A 24536-nucleotide genomic window follows, 5' to 3' on the forward strand; every position below is an offset into this window, starting at 1 on the left:
ATTCAAAATAGTTTGAAAGATTTATATAGCTCCCAGACTGACTTCATTAAAACCACAGAATAATTAGTGTTTGGGGAAAATTTAATACCCTCCACCTAACTGTGCTTCAGGTTTGTAAAAATATTGGTTTGGTACAGAAGTTTTTAATGCCATTCATAGAACAAAAAATGATCCTAAGCCTTTTCATGTTTATATGCTAGAACTGCTTTCTCTGTCAAGTTTGATTGCAAATCTATAAGAGGATTTGCCCTGACATAGTACGTGACAGTTAGATCATAGTAAACAATTGTTCCATGAATAAAGAATGAGTTGTTAGTTTAATATTAAATTTAAACATGTTTGTGCTTGTGTTGATTCTTTATAAAGCAGTTTCTTTTTCTCCCATCCTTCCTGGGCCTGAGAATGCTTATTTATGAACCAAAAAGCCTGTCTGAAAGATGGCCTACTGCTGCTGCATGTTAAAAATTTGTGCACATGTTAATTTCACATATCTTTGGGAATACCTTTCATATGCCTGCATTTTTGAATATTTTTTAAGTTTATTCTCGAGTCTCAATCTAATATTTTTTGAATTATTTATTAGGAAAACAAGTGTTCCAGGGCTGTTTTTCTGAATTCTAGTCTGCTTAATTTTTGTATATGTTTTAATATAAATGCTACCAAATAAACAGAAACTTAAAGGTTAAACCTGTCGCGTATTAAAATGGTCTCTTCAGGTTAATGTTTACCAATAGCTACTTTGAACAGGAATCATATGAGAAATATCTCAGTATTGTAAGATTAAGTTTTCAAATATATTTTCTTTCTGTTTGTACTGTCTGCCTTAGGCAATCTGTATTGGCTATTGGTTTGCATCCATTTGAAACTTAGAGGCTATGTCATATTTTTTTACATCTATGCCCTTCTAGTGAATAAGCATTTTATTTCTGTCCAAGTTTGAAATTTGGAGGCAGAGAGGACAAGAATATGCCCGTTATAAAACTTAAGAATGGAGCCAGGCGTGGTGGCGCACGCTTGTAATCCCAGCATTCAGGAGGCTGAGACCCAGAGGATCGCGGTTTGCAGACAGCCTCAGCTACTTAGTGAGGCCCTCTTCAACTCAATGAGACCCGGTTTAAAAAATAAAGAATAAAAAATAGGGCAGGGGGTGTAGCTCAGAGGTTGAATGCCCCTGGGTTCCATCCCCAGACCCGGAAAAAAAAATTACAGGTGTAAAAGTATAAAGTTTATGCTGGATGTGGTGACACATACCTATAATCCCAGCACTTGAGAGACTGAGACAGGAGGATTGCAGGTTCTGGACCAGCTTCAGCAAACCAGCAAGACATTGCTTCAAAACAAAATTTAAAAAAGGGCCAGGCGTGGTGGCACATGCTTGTAATCCCGCACTTGGGAGGCAGAGACAGGAGGATCACACAGACCCTGTTCCCCAATAAAATATAAAATAGGTCTGGGAGTGTAGCCTGGAGGTAGAAGGGTTCCATCCCCCATACCACCAAAAAAAAAAAAAAAATTAAAAAGGGCTGGGGTGTAGTTTGGAGGTAGAATGCTCCTGAGTTCAATACCCAGTAAGGGGGGGGGGTTGAAAGGGAAGAAAGAAAGTATAAAGTTCAAATAAGTAGCCTAAAAAGATTTATATCTTCTGCTAATTAATTAGAACAGTATTTCCCAAACTTTAACCATTTGAGTTTTACTTTTATGATTTCATTCATATGTGCTAATTATGTACAGATGGCTTATTTTAATTTTCACTGAATTGGCTCAGTAAGCCTAAAGTAACTAATTTACCTTCTGATTAAGTAATATCAATTTGTGATGCCAACAGTTTATATTTCTAGGAAATGTTAAAATACATGCATAGCTACTAAAGTGAAAAGAAAGATCTGAATCAACCGAAATCACTTTCCAAACCCTTTATCTTGCTATTATATCCTGAGACTCATTTGATTGGTCATTGCCTTGGGGCCTACACTGAAGATATTCTTAATGAGAGAGAAATAGATCCTAGTACCATAGGTCATGATTTTTCGGACAACCTAACTTTAGGACATAAAGGATATGAAAGCGTCTCAATGACTCTATTTCCTTCTAGGGGTCACAATCCTAAAGTCGTGAACAGTGAGCATTATCAGAAAGGCAGTACTTCACAGTACACACAGCAGAGTGAAGTGCTAGTAAAGCAATATCGAATCTGCCTCTGCTTTGTGAGGAATGCAGATGTGTTATTTTCTAAATCAGGGGAAGCTTCCTTACTGTAGCCACACAGGGAGCTGTGAGAGTTGTGACATTTCCAAGCCTCTGTCGCAGTTAGCTGCTCCTTTGCATCTTATCTTTGCCATGCTGACATCCGAATCACAGGCTTGTTGTGATGCTTTTGACAGCTCTCCAGAGAGAAGAACCAAAGAGAACAGCGGGTAACCCGGGCCGTTTGTACAAAATGCTTAGCTTCCATACTTGTGTTTGCAAAGGACCGGGGAAGAATGAACCCCAATGCCAGCTCCTCCTCATGGAGTGATAAAGGAAATTAATCACTAGCCTCTCTTGGAAGCATGGGGGAATTTATTGCTCATGACATGATTTGATGATAACTGCTGTCATTTCTATTTATGAAGCTGGTTGGAATGAGATGATTGGTGGGGACTGTTGGGAAACAGAACTTCACATGGTCATTCCCAAATCTGTGCCCTTTCTCAGGTCCTTGAGCAACATGGGAAATGGTTCAGTGAAACCCAAACATTCCAAGCATCCAGATGGCCACCCCAGGAGCCTCAGCACAGATGCCCTGCGGAGCAAGGTGACAGAGCTGGAGAGAGAGCTGAGGAGGAAGGATGCTGAAATCCAAGAGAGGGAGTACCATTTGAAGGAGCTGCGGGAACAGCTGTCGAAACAGACAGTGGCCATTGCCGAGCTCACAGAGGAGCTCCAAAACAAGTGCATCCAGCTGAACAAGCTCCAGGATGTGGTGCATATGCAGGGCGGGAGCCCACTCCAGTCCCCTCTGGATAAAGTGCCTCTTGAGGTCCACAGGAAGACCTCAGGATTGGTCTCCCTCCATAGCAGAAGGGGAGCAAAGGCCGGAGTGTCTGCTGAGCCAACAACACGAACCTATGACCTCAACAAACCCCCCGAGTTTTCTTTTGAGAAAGCAAGAGTCAGAAAGGATTCCAGGTAAGACGTTTCTACTTCCTTTTAACTCAAATACTCTTCATATTATGAAAGACTAGAGTACATGTATGAATCCTCCTGAATGGCAAACAGCTCAGATTTGGGCACAGAGGGAGTTTTCAAAGGGTTTTGACTTGTCTCTCATTAAGCAGACATTTTCTTTAAAGCAGGAATTGCACTTTATGTGGACTTTGAGGAAATCTGGATATAGATGCAGATATAACTGAGTTGCTGAGTTTACTGAAAATCATTTCCTTGATCTTGAAACCCCTTGAAGGAGTGAAGAGGTCAGTTTAGGAAGTCTACACTTCATCTCATTTCATGTCAGAGTCGACATAAAAACGTACACAAATCTCAATGAAATATAAACATGTATAGCGAAACCCACTTCTTAGCAGTTAGGCTGCAAGTACAATGAAAAGGGAGCATACTGGAAGCTTAAAGGAGGAGGATTTCAGTCCTTTACTCCACTGTGTATGTTGAACACTGCTCTACCAGATACTGTATTGGATGCTTGAAATAAACAGACACAGAGCCTTTCTTATGGGAAAGATCGATTGCACAGAAGCACATAAGAAATGTATCATTATCAATTGATGTCAAGGATAAGATGGAAACCAGCACTACAGTGGGTGGTGTCCAGGGTGGGGGAAGGGAGGGCAAGGAGACAGCCGGAGCCGGATTATCATGAAGGCCTGAGGAGGTGACCCCTAGCTGAAACCTGAAGGACAAACACATGCAGACACTAGATGGAAAAGGCACTTTAGGCAGAGGGAACAATTGAAAGGTAGAATTTCTATTGAAAATTAGAATTTATGTCTTTAAATATTTTTTAAAGTAACCTAATAATTCTACATATTTATGGGGCATTTCAACACAAGTATATAGCATATACTCAACAAGTCAAGGTAATTAACATTTGCATTTCTTTATCTTTTTATATTTGGGGCCAAATTAGAGTAAAAAACCCATAAATATTTACCACCACATATTACATGTATGTGAGTGCATGTATGCTTATACATTTCTTTTCTGGTGAAAGTTTGATTTTCCTGGCTAGGAAAGATTGACTAGAAATATGAACTACTTTTGCATTATTTTTAAGTGAGTAGGTATTTATTAATTGAAATGAAATATTGAAATCTTTTCCCTTGAGTATGTCATGGCTGAGTCTGAATCTCTGTTACAAAATACAAGATCTCTGAAGTTAAATTAAATTTTAACTTATTCAAAGATATGAGTAATATGTATCAAGACAAAACATTGAACTTTAAACTAATAGAAGATTAATTTCAACAACAAAATTATAAAGGGATGCTTAACTCATCAATCTGTGACAATAGTTGGCACATAATAAATGATCAATATTTATTAAGACTAGTCATACTGGATTATTAATCATAATATTCTATGGTTGAAAGAAATCTGATTAGAATTAAACTTTAGGAGAGTTTATTAAGCTAAAGTTTTTATTATTAATTGGTTTATAAAGGTCTTATCTATTCCCTTTTTAGCTTTATTTTAAAATATTTTTATTGATGTATTGTAATTATAGTCAGATTCAAAGTGATATAAACATACATGCACATATATCTTATAAGTAATAGCTATTTGGTGTAATGGTGTCAATTCAGAAATTGTAATTGTCATAAGCTTGTGCTTGTTTTTTTTAAAAAGTGAGTATTATCTAGTGTTATTTTTTGCTATTTTAGAAATACATGTACTATTGTATATGATATAAAAACTACATATATTATATGTAATATCATATATAAAATATATACATAAAAGATATTATTTATCCCCTCCCCACATCTTTCCAAATAACAGTGTGCTTTCAAATGCAGGACAGTGCATAAGAGAATTTAGTAGCAATTCATCTTTTTTTAACCTCTCCCTATATATGCCACCAGATTTCTCTTCATGAACCAAGATTTTATTCAGTTACTTTGTTCAAAGACTTATACTCATCTTGAGGTACACCATTCTCCTAGTGATGAATATTTTGAGATCAGCATATTTCTTTGAATTTTTATTAGCTTTATTATAATCAGGCAAGAAAAATCAGTGGTTATGCACCCACCATAAATTTATGAGCCAAACCATATTTCTTTTCTTTCATAGTGAGTGGAACACAGGAAAAAACATCATATTCTTGAATAAGAATTATTGATGTTTGCCCTTATCATTCATGCCCTAATCCTAGTCATCTGCTTCCACAGAGCCTTGTGCTTCTATATTTAAGAAAATAAAATAGAATGTGTAACCACTCTTTTTTCACTGACTGCTTTGTGTCCCCATATCCCATGTGGAAAGTACAAATATTTCTCCACTTATATCTGGAATAACTGGTTAAACACAAGTAACTTCATCCATTCAGAGACTTAACTTTCTAAAAGTGCTCACCATTAACAATTCATTTCCCATTTCCAAAACATTTTAGTTTTGGAGAACAGCCAAAGTAAATTTTGGATATTTTTATGTTTGGATACTTTTATGCAATCTGTCAAAAACTTTTGTAAGAAACAAGTTTTAGAAGCTAGAGCATGAAGATGATGGGCATGTTGTTTCTTAACAAAAGGATGATGCACTGTATTCATTGTATTGGCTGCGATTGCAGAGTCTGTTAGACAATAGAGGATCTGTGAAGCTCTGATAGAAACCAGAGGGCACTGTCTGATGAAATGGTAGATTCAGACTTTTTAGATTCTGTTTCAGTAATCCATGAGAAACTGTACCTCATGACACATCAGTCTATGATTTTCTGGGTTCTCCATGCTTAGATGGCTTGTGAGTGGCGAGTGACCCTCATCGACTTCAAGGCATCCCCAGCCCATAGCAACTTTGTTGTCCTGTACTCTTCAAGTAGACTTCAGTGTCTGAAGGGGCAACTTCAATTGTGGAATTGCACATCCGGGCTTTATATGGAGGAACTTATAATGGTGCCCTAGTAGTAAGGGAGAATTCTGGAAATTTAGCTCACAAAATCCAAGGCTCTGTTTTTAAGACCACATTGTGCAGTAATTCAGTGCCATCAAATAGAACCTTCTGCAGTGGTGAAAATGTTCTATAATATTTACTCTCCGATATGGTAGCCAAGAACCAAATGAGGCTATTAGGCACTTCAGATGTGGCTAGCACAACTAGGGAATAGGATTTTCAATTTTAATTAATTAGAAAATTTAATGCCCACCTATGTCCGAAAGCGACTACATTGGATTTTGAAGTTCTAGATTATGTGGTTTAGACGGTAACTGCTGTGACATGAAATGAGAATTATGACCGAGTGAGGTTTGAGAACACTTTATAGTCAAAGAAGACTAATGCAGAATTTTAGACAAAGCCACAGAAAAGGTGAGTGTAACTTTCAGATTAACATGGACACAAGTGAATAGCTATGAAGCTGCCCTGAATCTGCGTGGCCTTTTGTAGTCACTTGGCTTTGTGCCTATGGACCATTTTAGATCTTCAAAAGCATACAGCTATGTGGGCACATAGGCTGTTTCTATAATAGGCACGCGGATTTTTTGAGACTATAAATAATGTGAGTCAAAGTACTATAGTCTATCAATCATTCTGATTTAAATATGATATGGTGAACATAAGACTGTAGAGCTAGAAGTACCTTAGTGTTTCATGTGATTCTTCTTTCTAGAGAAGCACAGAAATAGGAGTAGGGGAGTTACAGATTACACTGTGAAAGGAGACTGAGCTAGGATTGGAATTCAGGACTCCTGACTTGGAAACCAGTTCTTCTTAGCAGTCCTGCTGTCGTGTTTATAGATATCCGCACAGAGATGAAAGGTTTCAGGTCATACTAGTTTGAATATCATCCTGCCTTATCATGATAGACTCCACTGATTGGTAGTAAGAAGGATGGTGCTTCTGCTTCTTCCTTGTGGCGCTGAGCAGAGCCTGCTCATTGCATCCGTAGTTACCAAGAACTATGTCCTCAGAGTGCAGGCCTGAGAGGAAAGGAGGTGGCAGATGGCTTTGATCCACCTGATGGCCCAAACTGCAGCATATATGGAAGGCCACATAGCGGTTCCTGAGTGAATACAGTGCTTCTCAAGATTGAAATCTGGATATTGGTGGCAAAGGAGAGCCGAGGAGAGTTCAGATAGCATTTCTGTTCATCGTGCGCCTGCCTTGAACACAAAGACAACCTGTATCCAGAGATTAGACCTTTTCCTGAAATTAAAGTTTCTGTTTATGTAGACATTGTTTAGCAAACTTCAGCACTGGCAGAGGAAAATTACAAGCTCCTGCTGAATGTCTGGGGGAACACAGACAAATTAATCAGGGACATCTGGCAAGTAGCTGGTATGACTGCCTTTTGCTAAGAATGCTTAAACTATCATTTGAAACTATTGTTCTTTCATGAAAAGAAAAGATAAAACAAAGACTTGCCATCTGACTTCAGATGTTGGCTCCAGTTTTAGGAAGGACAATTAGTTGTATTTGTGACTCCCACCCCAGGAGCAGGATAGGTAAAAGTGGAAAATGCCAGTGAGTCACACATTGACGTTAAGATGTGGAAAAGGAGCGAGGAAGGGTACGTTGTTATTTGTGTTTCCTTTCTAACACAGTGCCAAGCAATCAAATGAGCATTAGAGAAATATATTTCCTTTATTGAACAGATAGCATTCAATGAAAAGCAAGAATATTTTTATATCACTAATCTGTGCTAATCCATTCTGAATGCTTCACAAATGGTGAATCACGTAATCCTTACAACAAACCTATAAGAGAAATATTACCACCTCCGATTTATATATTAGAAAACTGAGACACGTGGAATAACTTGTCTTGATTAATGTTACAGACACGTGGAATAACTTATCTTGATTAATGTTACAGAGCTTTTAGTTTTGAAACCAGAATTCAAAACTTGAAAACCAGCTATCAGGTATCAACTCTAACCACTCCTATATGACTTTTCTTTTATGTTTCTTTTCTCTCTTCTTTTTTTTTTATTGTACTGGGAATATTGAACACAGGAGCATTCTATCTCTGAGCTCCAGCCCAGGTCCAAGCACTTTTTATGTTTTATTTTGAAACAGAGTCTAGCTAAGTTGCTAAGGCTGGCCTGAAACCTGTGTTCCTTCTATCTCAGCTTCCCAAGTACTGGGATTACATGTGTGCACCCTTGTGCCTAGCTCATATATATGACTTTTCCAAGAAGAATATTAGAGGAGGACTTTTCATATTTTAGTTGGGAAGGCTTGACAAAAATTAAATATATAATTGTAGAAATAGATTTTTAATGCTATGATTAGAAGCGATTGCCTGTTATTTCTTTCTGAAAATTATGCTTCCAGAAAGTGATGTTATATTATCAGTTTGCAGGAGAGGGAGGCTTTGCTGGGAAGAAATCAACTTTTGCTCTCTCAAGAATTAGTGACTTACATGTTACAGCATGAGTGTTCTTCTTTCTCATTTTGACATATAGATTTTTAAGAGTATATGTACAGGGCTGGGCATGGTGGCACGCACTTTTAATCCCAGCATTCAGGAGGCAGAGACGGGAGGATCGCGGTTTGTGGACAGCCTCATCTATTTAGCAAGGCCCTTCGTAACTCAGTGAGACCCTGTTAAAAAAAAAAAAATAAATAGGGCTGGGGTTGTAGCTTGGAGGTAAAATGCCCTTGGGTTCTATCCCCAGTACTGCAGAAAAAAAGCATATATATACAGATTCATCATTTGGATAGCTAAGAATTGGTGCATATGCTTTTAAATATTATTGCCTTAATCTACGTCTTCAGAAACGCAAAAAAAAAAAAACATAGCTCTCTGTGTAAGGAGTAAAAGAACTAAAAATTCCAATTTTATAGCCAAAAGCAGTGGTTGAAGACAGCTAGGTGATATGTCTATGAAAGTGGTCAGTTTGTTTGAAAACAAAAGGCTATGATTTATAGTAAAAATGTGCATGTGCTTACCCAGAGCAGAAGTAGATATTGAGGGATGGGGTGAGAAAATTACATTATCAGTTAACTACTATATGTCAGTTATTTTATTTACATGATCTCATGTAGTTTTTAGACTACATGAGATAGTCTAAAGGTGGGTGTTTTCCACCTTACCAAAGGTGAAATTACAGCTCAGTCATATCTCAACTTGCTGAAAGTTGTAGTGTTGAGGATTTACTGAACCAGGCTTCCCACTCTGAATCTGTCTGATGTCAAATGTGTATTTTCTGCCACAGTATATACAACATTCTTAGGCTGTGTAGACCGTGGTGTGAATGGTACCCTTTGAGGTTGGGCAGCCAGGTTTGGGCAGTTTGGGGAGTGGGCTTGGGTGAACAGTGCTGTTAAACTTCAAAGAAAGAGAGAAGTAAAATGCACGGAGAAGTTCATGATGTGGCTAGGATGCGGTGGCAGCTGCCCTCTCATTAGGTGCAGATAATTCAGTGTTGGCAGCCTCTGTGAGAGCTGGCACCTGGCCCCCTCACTTCAGGCCTCTGCCTCTTCTCCCTCTAGGAGAGGAGCAGAAGGGCTCTGAGCTCTGATCTCTGAGCACCCCCACTTCTGCCCTCTCCCAACTCTCAGATGATCTGCTTTGTTCCTCTCTGCCTGTTATTCCTTCTCACTCCATCCTCAAGACTTTCAGCCTGTCAGCCACTAGGTGTTAGGAAATGTATTTAATGAGCTGTAATTTCACCTTTGGTAAGGTGGAAAACACCCACCTTTAGACTATCTCATGTAGTTTAAAACCTACATGAGATCATGTAAATAAAATAACTGACATCTAGTAGTTAACTGATAATGTAATTTTCTCACCCCATCCCTCAGAAACACTCAGGATTAATGACTTATTGTTTGGAACAGTCAGAAGCATAAGTGTGCCCTGCCTCCTGGGCTGCATTCCTAAGAGGGCACTCTATGCTATTTTTATAGTATGTAGAAACCATAGGAGCTTTTTTTTTAAAAAAAAGATTTTTTAAGAAACCTTTTCTTAAAGAATTTTATTGATACAATATAGTTATACCTCATAGTGAGATTCAAAGTGATACATTTATACATGTACATACCATCTCTTGGTGTGTTTCTCTTGTAACCCTATTCAGCTAGCCCCCTCCTTCCTCCTAGAATTCACTAGTAAGCTTGGTTGTTAGTGAGACCTCATATATGGACATAATACCTTTTGGTCTGTTTTCTTTCTCAAGCTTTCTTTTTCTCCACTGATCCTTCCTCCCCATCCCCTTCCACTCTTCTTCTAGTTTCTCTTGTTATTATCATGAAGTCCCTTTTCTTTCCTATTTTCTCTCTAGCTTCCACATGCTAGAGAAAATATTTAACCTTTTTTTCTTTTATTGGTGGTACTGGGGTTCCTGGAAGCCCTTCTACCTCTGGGCTATACTCCCAGACCTATTTTATATATTTGGAAACAGGGTCTCTTATGCCAGCGCGGCTGGCTTCGAACCTGCGCCATCCTCCTGTCTCCGCCTCCCAAGCGCGGGGATTACAAGCGTGCAACACCATGCCCGGCTGAGAAAATATTTAACCTTTGACTTTGACTTTCTGGGACTGGCCGACTTCATGTAGCATAATATTCTCTAGTTCTATTTTTTAAAAAGGAATTGAACCGAATAGATACTTCTCAAAAGAAGAACTACAAATGGCTGACAAACATATGAAAAAAAAAAAAGCTCAACATTATTAGCAATCAGGGAAATGCAAATCAAAATTCCACTGAGATTCCATCTATATCCAGTTAGAATGGCAATCATCAAGAATACAAACAATAATAAATGCTGGTGAGGATGTGGGGGGAAAGGAAGTTTTATGCGCTATTGGTAGGTTTGTAAATTAGTACAACCTCTATGGAAATCAGCATGGATGCTCCTCAAGAGACTAGGAATGGAGCCACTGTGTGGCCCAGATATCCACTCCTTAGTATCTTTCCAAAATAATTAAAGTTAGAATACTCCAGTGACACATACATATATATGTTTATAGTAGTACAATTTACAATAGCCAAATTATGAAACCAATCTAAGTGTTCCTTAAGAGATTAACAGATTACAAAAATGCGGTAGGTATTTCTCTGAATTCAACCCTTTTGGAAAGATACCCAGGAGTGGTATAGCTGGATCATATGGTGGATCTATTCCCACCTTTCTTAGGAATCTCCACACAGATCTCCATAGTGGCTGAACTAGTTTGCACTCCCACCAACAGTGTAAAAGAGTTCCTCTTTCCCCACATCCTCGAAAGCATCATGTTAAGTGAGATCAGCCAAGCACAGAAGGAGAAGATACACATGTTTCCTCTAATATGCCCAAACTAGAAAACACAAAGGATACCAGTAGGACCCCAGATATTAGAGGGGAAATACTAGCTAAGTTTTAATGGAAAGATAGGAGAGGAGAAAGGCCGATCTTGATTAAGGAGCATCTTCACCTGAACATGTGTAAAATTATGAATAAGACATGGTTAACCTGGCCAACCATTGGTGGGGGGGGGAGAAAACGGGGGCGGGGGGAGAGGGCACCAAATATAGTGTAAATGTATACTATTTATGTTCAATAAAAAAAATTGTTAAAAAAAAAATGCGGTAGGTACACACAGTAGAGTTTTACTCAGCCACAAAGAAGAAAAAAATTACGTCATTTGCAGGAAACTACAGCATTTTTTAACCCAATAGCAACTGGAGCATCCAAGATTTCCTTTACCCTCTTCAGGCTAATACATCCAAGCCAACAGATAATTATTAAATACTGAATGAGCATCAGTGATGCTCATTCTTTAATCATGTCTTCTTCTCACTTTTGTTCTCTTTTTCCTGATTCGCCTTTCCCCACTTCCATTTTTTCACTGATTCTTATATTTTGTTCCCCCCTTCTTAGCATCTGACTAGTCAGTGGTTACCAGTACCTTTGAGTACCTATGAGAGGCTAGGCACGGTGAGCTATCACCTATCTATAGCTACCTCAGTGGTTTTTATTATACAATTGTAGGGTCAGTACTATTATCTGAGGCTTGGCGGGGAATGTTGAAATCCTATATATTCCCACCTAGATATTAGCACAACTGCCACTTAATCAGAGCCACTGAAACCTACACTCAACTTTTGATTACGCTTGCTCTCTCCTTAGTTTCTAGGATATTTATGCAGTTGGTGGATCTGCTTGGTTGCATATAGGTTTGGAACAAGGCAGCGCTGGCACGAACCACTGTTGTGGAGGCCCAGGCAGCAGCTGCCAGCTCTCCTCATCTCTGTCTTCTAAGTGTCCTCTGAAATTGGCTGCTCTTTTCTTATTCATTTTACTTTTAAATCTAAAAACGTTTTATGCTATTTCAGATATTGCCTATTGCCTTGCTAGGTACCTGAGAAAGACTATAGTAGAAGTAGTATAGCTGAGAACACAGCGGTCTTTATTTTCCTTGCTTGTTGGGCCAGAAGGAAGCACTGCCATTGGCCTTTAGCTCTTCGGAGCCCTGCTGTTCTTCACAGGCAGCCTCTGCTCTCTTTCAGTGAGTTTGAGCCTCTCTGTCCAGAACCTTTTTCTAGGACTTAAACTGCAACACAATTCTCAAAAAGCAGAAACAACCTACAGATCAGGATAAAACCTTATAGGTTTTTAGACCATGTGGAAGGGCCTAAAGGCCTTCATTGTGACAGATAAGTTTCTTACATTTATCTTTTATCTAAAATGTTGCTTTCCTCGCAGTCTTACTTTAAAATTGTCTTTGAAGTATATGTTGTAGTTTTTCTTTGTGCAGTCTTGTTTGATAGTTTTTGTTTGATTTTTTGGATAAATAGCCATTTATGGCCAAAGAATATTATAATATTATATATATGTAATTAATACTGAAGTATGAGTGTTCAGGAGCCCTCCTCTCCATATTTATTGACTCCTTCCAGGTTTTTTTTTTATTGCTGTTATTATACTACATCCATTTTAATTGGTGAATTTGATGGTCTTTTTGAGGTTTATAGGTCAAGTTCTAGGGAATAAAGTGAGAAAGAAAAATCTAGAGCTTTTAATCTTCTCTCTTCAGATGAGAAGAGGAAAGAGGAAATAAAAGTGAGCAGAACAAGATAGTGCTTGAAATTTCTAGGGAATAGAAACTATGGGAAACCCAGGTGTGATTGTTTTTGATAGCTGCACAATACATCAGCACATCATTAGTAGTTTAGGTAACAGGTACTTGCTGTCTGGATGTCTGTGGGCCAGGTATCCAGGGCACCTTACTTAGGTCATCCTCTCAAGAGTCTTTCAAGGTGGCAGCAAGGAGTCAGCTGGCTTTATTCCTTTATAGCATGGATTCCCAAACTTAACTGGCTTACAGCCTCTTTTTAGGAAAAGAAAAAAAAAATTTACTCATCACACACAATTACATTACACCCATACTTGATTACATAGGTAATAGGTAAAAGAACTGACAGGAGAAAGTCCTGCGTGTTTTCTGATTACCCAACAAATGGCCTCACTGTTCTCATGCTGCTCTCTCAGTTTTTCCACATGGGTATTTATTAGGTACTTTTTGTTGGTTTATCTCTCAGAAGATTTTTTGGGGGGTGATAGGAAATAAAGAGGTGCTTATCCTGCTTATTACTGGTGTCTTATTAAAAAGATGGTTGAAATTTTTCATCCTTACTCTTATCCATGGACTGATAATGTTTAAACAGTAGGAAAGAATTTGAATGTCCTTCAGCTTTCTCAGTTTGATTGAGTTTCTAAGATGTGCCAGGTACAGCTTTAGATCTTAGGTAACTAAGAGGATAGAGAAAGCCACAGACACTCCTTGAAGATCAGAGCCTCTAGGAAAATTAAAACGTATTTCCATCACCCTTTCTTTTAGTTTTATTTAACGTTGTCATTTGCACCTGAGGCTATTACTGCCTTCCTCATCAAAATAGCTTCTCCCCCACATACATCCACATCCATAGTATTTCTGGATTTGGGAATCTATGCTTTGTAGAACTTTTCATAGGAAGAGGTCCTCTTCTAAGTTCACGTGATGGTTGGCAATTAAGTTTCTATGGTTGTAGGACTGGGGTTCCCAATTTTTGCTGCTCCTCCACAGAGACTTTTCTCATCTCTGGGGTTTGTCCATGGCTCCTTGCCACATGCCCTCCACAGGCCCTGTCTCTACAAGGTGGATTGCTTCTTTGAGGCCATTTGGAGAGTCTCTTTATAGTTTGCCAAGACAAAGTCTTAAGTCTTGGATAGTCCTCCCTTGAAAGGCGGACCATGGCAGTGTATTGTTGATGAGAAGCAAGTCACAGGTTCTCTGCTCACCCAACAGAAAGATACTAGACACAATATATCAGAAGGGGTAAAGATTATGGGCCATCTTAGAATTCAGCACACTACACCAGGCTTTATGCATCCCTGAGGTTAGAATCCCTGGTTAAGACTGGTGGCCATGGGGCTATATAAAGCTACTTGTAAAAAGTCCAGAGTCTTGTATGTCCATGTTCAGAGCACATCCTCACAGTAGCCACCAGATGGAAACCGCCCAATACTCATCAGTAGGTGAATGGAGAAACAAGAGGCTGTATGGAACAATCAATGGGATATAATCCAGCCTTCAAAAGGAACTTATGACCTGTGTAAAACATAAATAAATCTTGAGGACATTACGGTGAGTTAAACCAGACTTGATAACTATTACATGATCCCACGTATGTGAGATGCCTAGAGCAATCAAATACATAGAGACTTGGGCTTCCATCCTAATAGAGGTTACCATGGCCAGGAGGAAGGGAACTGAGTTAGTATATAAGTTAGTGAATAATGGTCCAGAGCTGGGGAGATGAGAAAAGTTCTGGAGGTGCATGGTGGTGATAGTTGTAAAATGTAATGCTACTGTGCACTTAAAAATAGTTGAACCAGTTTATTTTATCTAATATGTATTTTATCACACACACGAAAATCCCAGAGTCCTAGCACTGACCTAACAGTGTGACCTGAGGTGCCAGGCCAGGCTTTAGGTTCCAGATAGGATCCTGGAACTATTTTGTATTAATTTATTATATCGTGAAGGAGAATAAACTATGTCAAAATCCTGTGACAGATACTGGCTATCCTTAATCAGTCATTGTTAACTACCTAATATCAATTGATTGATTTCTAGGTGAGCCTTCAGTAAAGGCATGTCCCAATCTAGTGCTATGGAGATAGAGAAGGAATGAATTCAAATTCCCTTACTATTTTTTGTTTACAGTTATAATTATTAGTAGGTACATATCAGAATCACTTAAGGAAATTTAAAAAATGCTGATGCCTGCGCCCAACCCCTGGGACTCTTGTTGAATTGGTTTGAGGTGAGAACTTGGACATAGAGATTTATAGAACCTTCCCTGAGGATCCTAACCTGCAGCCATCACTGAGACCATTATGGCACAAAAGAAGCCTCTCTGCAGTTGCCTTCCCACATACAATTCAATAATCTCAGAGCAGTGCTGATTCCAGACATTTAAGGGAGCTATTTACCATTTTATACCGCATTATCATGCCACGGGATGGTGATTGAACATAGTATCCGGTGTGTCAGATTAACTTCATTATAACCTTTGGTTGTTTTCAACATTCATGAGGATTATTGACACACAATTACATTACACCCATACTTGATTACATAGGTAATAGGTAAAAGAACTGACAGGAGAAAGTCCTGCGTGTTTTCTGATTACCCAACAAATGGCCTCACTGTTCTCATGCTGCTCTCTCAGTTTTTCCACATGGGTATTTATTAGGTACTTTTTGTTGGTTTATCTCTCAGAAGATTTTTTGGGGGGTGATAGGAAATAAAGAGGTGCTTATCCTGCTTATTACTGGTGTCTTATTAAAAAGATGGTTGAAATTTTTCATCCTTACTCTTATCCATGGACTGATAATGTTTAAACAGTAGGAAAGAATTTGAATGTCCTTCAGCTTTCTCAGTTTGATTGAGTTTCTAAGATGTGCCAGGTACAGCTTTAGATCTTAGGTAACTAAGAGGATAGAGAAAGCCACAGACACTCCTTGAAGGTCAGAGCCTCTAGGAAAATTAAAACGTATTTCAGTCTTGTGTGATTAATATTCTAAGAGATTGGTGTGCTGAGGCAGGAGGGAGCAGTTTTTACCTGGTAGAATCAGGGGAGCCCCCATAGAAGAGAAAATCTTGAGTTGGGTTTTGAGGGAGGAATAGACTGCGGGACATAGAGTGTTTTTACAGCTCTTTTAACTTAGTTTCTTTTTTAGATTTTCCTAAGAACCATTTTCTTTCCAATTTTTTAATATTTTATTGGTAGATTGTAATTTTTCATCATCATGAGGTTCAAAATGATACATTCTAACTCAGTTCTTAAATTGCTGGTAGCATGCTGATTTATCATAGTGATAATTTAATTCTCATCAGACTGTGTTTGTTGTTGTTTTATAGCTAAGAAAACTTAGAGGTTAAGTGACTTCCCCAAGGTTCTGCAGTTAGTAAGTGGCAGAACTTGAAATCAAGGTCTGGCATCTCAGCTCCAGATCTGGTGCTGGTAACAAATACACTTTGCTATCTGCTTTCTGTCTGTTTGTGCAGTCAAGCTATGAAGTACCATACAAGTAAAGCTGATGGATCTGAAAGAAGGTGGAGGTACTGGCCCCTGGCTTTTCACTGAGTGTATGCACAAAAGGTTGCAAGACAGCATGATTTAACCTGTTTGTTTACAAACAAACAAACAAAACAAACAAAATAAAAACAAAAACAAAAAAAATCCATGGAGGACAGAGGCCTGTAAGATACAGGACCAAGGAGGAAGATTGAGAGCACAGCACAACAGAAACTGTCATGAACTTTGAGAAATGAAACTTATGGAAGGAACTTAGAGGACAGGAATTTATTGCTTCAAGGAATGTTGATTATGTAAGTTGGGGACATAAATGGATTACAGGAGGATTACTGACATTGCCTCAGATGGGTATGAATTTGAGATCTTCAGGACTTTGAACTGAGCAGCAGTGCCTCTTTATTGCTTTGTGGTTTTCAGAAGTTTTCACATCCCAGCTCTCTCCCTAGAAAAATATGATATTACTTCTTCCATTGCTAGCTACTACTATTAGCATGTATTAAGTATTTACTGCTACATAGAGTTAATGTGCATAATAGTCCTGTGACTTAGGTATGATTACCAGGCTCTAGTCACAGATGAGAAATCTGAGCTTCACAAAGGGGAAGTAGCTTGTCCAAGATCATGAAGCTAGGAAGTAGCAGACTTGAGATTTGAACCTATGATTCCCAAGCCATACACATTTTTGAAATACATTTTTATTGAAGTATACAATAACATAAATACATCCATGTCACCACCAAATATTACCAGGAAATAGAACACTGCCAGATCCCCGGAAAGTCCTCACGTTCCTTCCAAACTCTACCCACTATCCATCTCATAGCTTGATACTATCTGCACTGCTATTACTATGCCTTTTACATATTTTGGAACTTTATTTCAATAGAGTATGCACTTTGTAGACACTGGATTCTTTTGCTTAACGTATTGCAATTCATTTATTGTACATAGCAGTAGTTTATTAATTATCACTGCTGTATAGTGCTTATTGTATGACTTTATGCAATTCATCAGTATTACTATTGATGAGCGTTTGGTTACTTCTGGTGTTTAGCAATCATGAATAATGCTGCCACGAACATTTTCACACACGTCTTCAATGTGTTTCTTATGATGGACATTTATGTGTTTCTTATGATGGATATATACCTAGTAGTGAAATAGTTGGGCAGTACATTATTTCTAAGTTTAAATTTAACATGATTGTCAAATAAGTTTCCGAAAGCATTGAACGAACATCTGTACTCCCACCAGCAATGTGTGGGCACTGAACTACCCCGCACTCCACAGTGCGCAGCACCTTCAGTCTTTGTCATCTGAGCTATCCATGAGTCTGTTGTGGTGTCTCATTGTGGCTTTAGTTTGCTTCTCTTTCATAATGAACAATGGTGAGCACTTTTCAGTGTAGTTTCCTTCAATATCTGTTTTTATCTCATCTCTCTGCAGTGCAATTGTTTTTCATATATCAGGTTTCTCTGTATGTGTTGGCCAGCTTCTGGACTTTGGTTTCTGTTCCAAAGGTCTTTTTGTTATGTCTGTGCCAATAAAACACTTTCTTAGCGATTTCAATATATAATAATTCTTTTTTTATATTGGTGCATTGTATTCATACATCATAGTGGGATAAAAAAAAAAGCTTTTGTAGACATACATGCACACATTACCCAGTTAGCCCCTACTCGATCTCCACCCTGTTCCCTCCCCATCTCTCCTTCCCATGCTTGGCTTAGTGGTTGACATCTAGTATTATAGCAATTTACCCAAAATTAACAGTGATAATCTCACATAACAGGTTCATTTTTCTGATACCAATCTTTTGATGACTTAAAGATAACATTTCAATATTTCTTTTTGCTTTCTTTCTTACCAGAGAATAGTTTTTTCTTTTTTTTTAGGTGAAACTATCATATATATATTTATTTATTTTTCAGAAAAAATCTATCCTAATATGGAATATGGACTCTAGATACCCAAAACAATCTCGAAAAAGAACAAAGCTAGAAGATGTATATTTTCTGATTTCAAACCATATAAAGCTACAATAATTGAAACAGTGTAGTACTGTTCTAAAGGCAGATATATAAACCATTGGAGTTAAATAAAAGCCTAGAGATAAATTCTTCCATATATTGTCAAGTTATTTTTGACAAGGTTTCCACGAATATTTGGTGGAGAAAATAATAATCATTTAACTAAATATTGTTGAAAAATAATAATTACATGAAAAAGAATAAAACTGGACCCTTACCTAACCCTATATACAAATATTAACTCAAAATAGATAAAAGACCTAAATATAAATCTTAAGACTATAAAATTTTAGAAGAAAATCTGGGTCAAAAAACCTCACAACATTGAAATTGGCAGTGATTTCTTGGATATGATTTCAATGGCACAGGAAACAGAAAGGTATACAAACTCCCTAAAAAATAAAAAAAATATTGTATATCCAAAGACAGTGTAAACAGAGTTAAAAGTTACTGATAGAATGGGATAAAATATTTCCAAGTGCTATATCTGAATGTATATTAATATTCCAACTAGAAATCCTAAAAATTAGCAAAAATAAAAGCAAACAATACAATTTAGAGATAGGTAAAAGACTAACATAAATAATGAATCTCCACAGATAACCAATCTTAGTTGTCTGTTGGATGGAAGATCTTGTTTCTCTGGTTCTGGTGTGTGTTACCTATTTCTTCTTTGTAGTTAATCTCTTTGAGTATTTTCTGTAGTGCTGGTTTTGAAGACATAAATTCCTTGAGTTTCTGTTTGTCATGGAAGCTTCTTTCCCCATCTAATTTGATAGAAAGTTTTGTTGGGTAGGAAATTTTTGGCTGGAAGTTGTTTTCTTTCAGAGTTTGGAATATGTTACTCCAAGCCCTTCTGGCTCTCATGAGTTGGTTTGGGAAGTCTGGAGTGATTCTAATTGCTTTGTCTCTGAATGTCACTTGGCCCTTTGTTTTTGTTGCCTTTAAGATTCTCTGCTTGGCTTCCACATTGGTCATTTTGACAATTATGTGGCGTGGGGATCCTCTTCTCCGATCCTGTCTAAAGGGAGTTCTATAAGTTTCCTGGACCTGTGTATCAACCTCTTGCTTTATGTTTGGAAAATTTTCTGCTATTACTTCCTTGAAGAGATTGTTGACCCCTTTGGCTTCACTTTCTTTTCCCTCCTCTATTCCAATTATTCTTAGGTTAGCTCTCTTAAAATGGGCCCATATTTCTTCAATATCAGATTCCTGCTATCGGATATTTTTTCCTAGATTAGAAACTATGCGTTCATTTTTGGAATGATCATCTTCTAAGAGCGAGATTCTGTTCTCCATGTGGTCTAATCGGTTGTTTGTGCTTTGAATTGAGGCCTTTACTTCATTAATTGCATCCTTTATCTCTTTTTGGCTCTCTCTGAGTTCTTTTTGAAACACCTCTATTATTTCTACAGTTATTTTCCTGATTTGATCTTCTAGAAATCTCTGAATTTCTGTTTTATCAGGTTCCGAAGTTGTGGGGTTGTGGGCATTCATTGCTCCATTGTTATTCCTCTTTTCCATGATTTCGGAAGTTTGTGCCTTCTCTGGGTTCTTCTCTGGGTCACTACGACTTCACTTAAGGTGCTCTGGATCCCGAGTCTGTGGTATCTCAGTCCCCACTACTACTTTACTGGGTTGTATCGCAGAGTCTCAGACCCAGGGAGTCAATTGAGGCTGCTTTAGACCATGGGGGCGTGCCAGGTTGGGCGTTCTCCTGCTGGGAGTTGTGACTATGGTGTGATAACTCTGCCACCGCCACTCCCCCACTGGGTCAAGTCCCTGGGAGTGCTGTACTGGGATTTCTCCTCTAGGGGCTGCAATTTGACTCACTGTTGTTGTGTGCGCTGATGGAGCTGTAGTGGACTCGGTAAATTCACTGCTGCTGTGACTGGTGACAATATAGCGCCGCTGCCACACCCTCGGTCGTGAGGCTGACGTATTTCTTCTCTGGTTTTGAGCTACGTTCTGAGTCTCTGCAGGGTGTGCTGAGCCCGGCCCCTGGGAGTTTAAGATGCTCCCTGCGCCGAAAAATCTGCCAAATTCTGCCAGGCGGCTCACCTCGGCTCGCTGTCCGCCCCTCCTCTCTGGAGCCTGGTGGGCTGTTGAGTGTGTTGGTCTGTAGCCGTCCGGTGAACTCGCCACTGTCACTGGCAGTAAGGCACTGCTGCCACGTCCTTGGGCATGAGGCCGGCGTATCTCCTCTGTGGCTCTCTATAATAATTCTTGATACTCATCAGGTGTTCTAGTTTTGTCATTCTTCAATTTTGTGAAGCTATTCGTGGACATTTTTATGACTATAAGAAGTTAGGATAAGTTTGTCAATTTTCATAAATTTTAAGAAATGTTGGTTAGTATTTCATTGAACTTGCTCAATTTGAATAGATTTGACATCATTAAAAATTTAATCTTACATTTATGGCAAAGTCCTCTATTTATTTAGACTTACTTTTATTTTATAGAAGTCTTATACATCTTTGTTAGGTATAATTTTACAGAGTTGATGCTCTTGATTCTATTCTAGCTTAATTTTTTTTGGGGGGTCTATTTTTTTTTTTTTTGGTCTTTTTTGATTGGGGATCCAACCCAGGGTGGTGCACTTTTCAGGCAAGCACTTTGCCCCTGAGCTACATCCCAGCTCTTGATTCTATTCTATTTCTTTTTTTCTTTTTTCTTGGGGTGCTAGAGATGTAACCCAGGGGGATTCTACCTCTGAGCTACATCACGCCCTATTTTTTTTAATTCTTTATTTTGAATAGGGTTTCACTGAGTTGCAAAGGACCTCACTAAGTAGCCGAGGCAAGTGGTAAACCACAATCCCCTGTCAGCCTCCTGAATGCTGGGATTATAAGCTTGTGCCATCAAACCAGGCTCCTTGATTCTATTTTAAATGATGTCATTTACGCAGGGCATGGTGGTGCACCCTTGTAATCCCCGTGTTTGGGAGGGGGAGACAGGAGGATCGTGCAGGTTCGAAGCCAGCCATGCTGGTTTCAGAAACACTGTTTCCAAATAAAAATATAAAAAATAGGTGTCTGGGAGTGTAACCCGGAGGTAGAAGGGTTTCCAGGAACCCCAGTACCACCAAAAATAAATAAATAAATAAATAAATAAATAAATGATGTCATTTTAAATTTTTACTTTTAATCATTTGATGCTAGAATATAGAAACATTTAAATTTATATATTGACTTTGTGTCAAATGAGATGACTGATATAATTTGTTAACTTTTATAATAATTCAATGCATCCTTTTGAGTTTTTCACCTATATGACTGATTTTTAGAAAGAATGGCAGCTTAATTTATTTTCCTACATTTACTTCTTTGTTTTTCTTTTCTTTTCTTTCTTCCCTTATTAAATTTTCTAAGTCTTCCATTTCAGGGTTGAGCCGAAATGTCCCATTTTGACATTTGAAGTAAAGCTTCCAATATTTTACAGTGCATTATAATGTATTCTTTTTTGTGATTTTATATATCTTATCAGGTTAAGATTTTCCTCAATTATTGTGTTAGGAACTTTTTTAAAATTTTAAAATTATGAAATTCATGCAGGATAGTGGCATATGCCTGTAATCCCAATACTTGGGAGGTTGAGACAGAAATATTATATGTTCAGTGCCAGCACACAGTAACTTAGTGAAACCCTGTTTCAAAATAAAATAATAAAGGCCGGGCGTGGTGGCGCACGCTTGTAATCCCCGCGCTTGGGAGGCAGAGACAGGAGGATCGTGCAGGTTCGAAGCCAGCCTCGCACGTTGGCTTAGGAGACTCTGCTGTTTCCAAATAAAAATGTAAAAATAGGTCTGGGAGTGTAGCCCGGAGGTAGAAGGGCTTCCAGGAACCCCAGTACCACCAAAATAATAATAATAATAATAATAATAATAATAATAATAATAAATAATAATAATAATAATAATAATAATAATAATAATAATAAAAAAAAGCTGGAGGTGTAGTTCAGAGGTAGAATGCCCTGGATTAAATCCCCAGTAACTAACACACACATACATACACACAGATTAAAGATATATCATTTTATCAACTACTTTCCTGCATCCATTTAAATTTGCTGTATTTTTCACCCCTTTATTCTTCCCATGTGGTTAATTATATTCATTTATTTTCAATCTGATATAGAATATTTATTTTATATACTTTTTCTATGTTTTGCTTTTGTCTATAGGTATTTTTAGGCATATTAACTTCTATTTTTCTTTCTTATAATTTCAGTTTTTATTATCAGGTCATTCTGGCACTTAGAAATGTGTTGGGGACAATCCTTCTTTCCTATTTTCTAGAAAAGATTATGTAAGATTAATATTATTTTTCTTTAAAAGTCTAAAAAATTTAATGGTCAAATCTCAATCTAGGGTTTTCTTAGTAGGATAGTATTTATTTATTTATTTTTGTGATGCTGGGGGTTGAATCCAGGGGCCTTCTACCTCTGAGCTACACCCTCAGCCCAATTTTTCATTCTTTATTTTATTTTATTTTATTTTGGTGGTACTCGGTTTCCTGGAAGCCCTTCTACCTCCGGACTACACTCCCACACCTATTTTATATTTTTGAAACAGGGTCTCTTACACTAGTGCAGCTAGCTTCGAACCTGTGCGATCCTCCTATTTCCACCTCCCAAGCGCGGGGATTACAAGCGTGCGCCACCACGCCTGGCCTTATTCTTTATTTTAAAACAGGATCTCAGTAAATCACAGAGGGACTCACTAAGTAGCTGAGGCTGTCCTTGAACCGTGATTCTCAGGTCTCAGCCTCCCAAATGCTGGGATTACAAGCGTGCGCCACCATGCCCGACTTGGATACAGACTTTTAAAATACCAATTAGATCCATTATAATCCATTGCAATGGACATAAAAATAGAAGCTTTGGTTTGTACATCTGAAGTGCAGTACCCTCTACTTCCATATACATTTATCTTTCTCAATGTAAATTCAATGCCAGGACTATAGAATATGGCTCTATGCTCTGGACCTACAGAAAATTGAAAAAAAAGCACAAATTATAAAAAATAAAAAAAATACAAATTAGATCAAGAGATCAAGTAAGGTTTGATAATCAGTGTTTTGGATGTTCTTATTTCTATTTTTCATCTGCTTGTTTTAGTAGTTTATCAAAGAAATAGGTTAAAATTTTTCAAAATTATTGTTGAAAATTTACCTATTTTCCTCCAATTGTGCTTTATGTATTTTGATGCTATCTTACTAGGTACATACATAGTTAATTCTATGTATTTGTGTGTTCCTAATGCTATCAATATGAAATATCACTTTCTAGAAATGTATGTTTTCATTAAGGTCTACTTTCCTGTGTCAAGGAAAAATTTCTATTTAATTGGTGTTTACATATTATAGCTTTTTTCCATGTTTTACTTTCAAATTTTTTATATAATTATCTTTAATGCATATCTCTTATATGTAACATGCACTTGATATTTCTTTTTTATATTTTCAGTCTGATAATCTTATAACTGAAATATTTAGTGAACTTATAGGTATAAAATATTTGGCTTTAAATATGATAGCATATGATTTAATATTTATTTATCTTCAGATTCTTTTTCTCTACCTCATTGCCATTTTCTTGGATTAATTAATCATATATATTCATATATATATATATATATATATTCTGTTTTTATCTTTTTTTCGCTTTCTGGATAAGCATTCTTCGGCTAATGTTTTTGAGATTACTCTGTAAAATATTTGCATCTTTAATTTGTTAAAATTCTAATACAGATAAGTACTTTTATCAATTCCTTGATCTCAA

The 24536-nt window shown here is 37.6% G+C and overlaps 1 protein-coding gene across 2 annotated transcripts in view; it reads left to right on the forward strand.

Moving 5' to 3' along the window:
* Positions 1-2707: 2707 nt before the first annotated feature.
* Positions 2708-24536, forward strand: part of PRKG2 (protein kinase cGMP-dependent 2) — a gene marked incomplete at both ends in the record, with an annotated part of 95912 nt that continues 74083 nt past the window's right edge. For both annotated transcript variants that reach the window (XM_080697452.1, XM_080697453.1), the window contains one exon: positions 2708-3168. In XM_080697452.1, the coding sequence (XP_080553578.1) occupies positions 2708-3168 (461 nt within the window). The remainder of the gene's footprint in view (positions 3169-24536) is intronic.

This window comes from Muscardinus avellanarius, assembly GCF_963383645.1.
Source record: "Muscardinus avellanarius genome assembly, chromosome: 6".
In the NCBI taxonomy this organism is placed as follows: Eukaryota; Metazoa; Chordata; class Mammalia; order Rodentia; family Gliridae; genus Muscardinus; species Muscardinus avellanarius.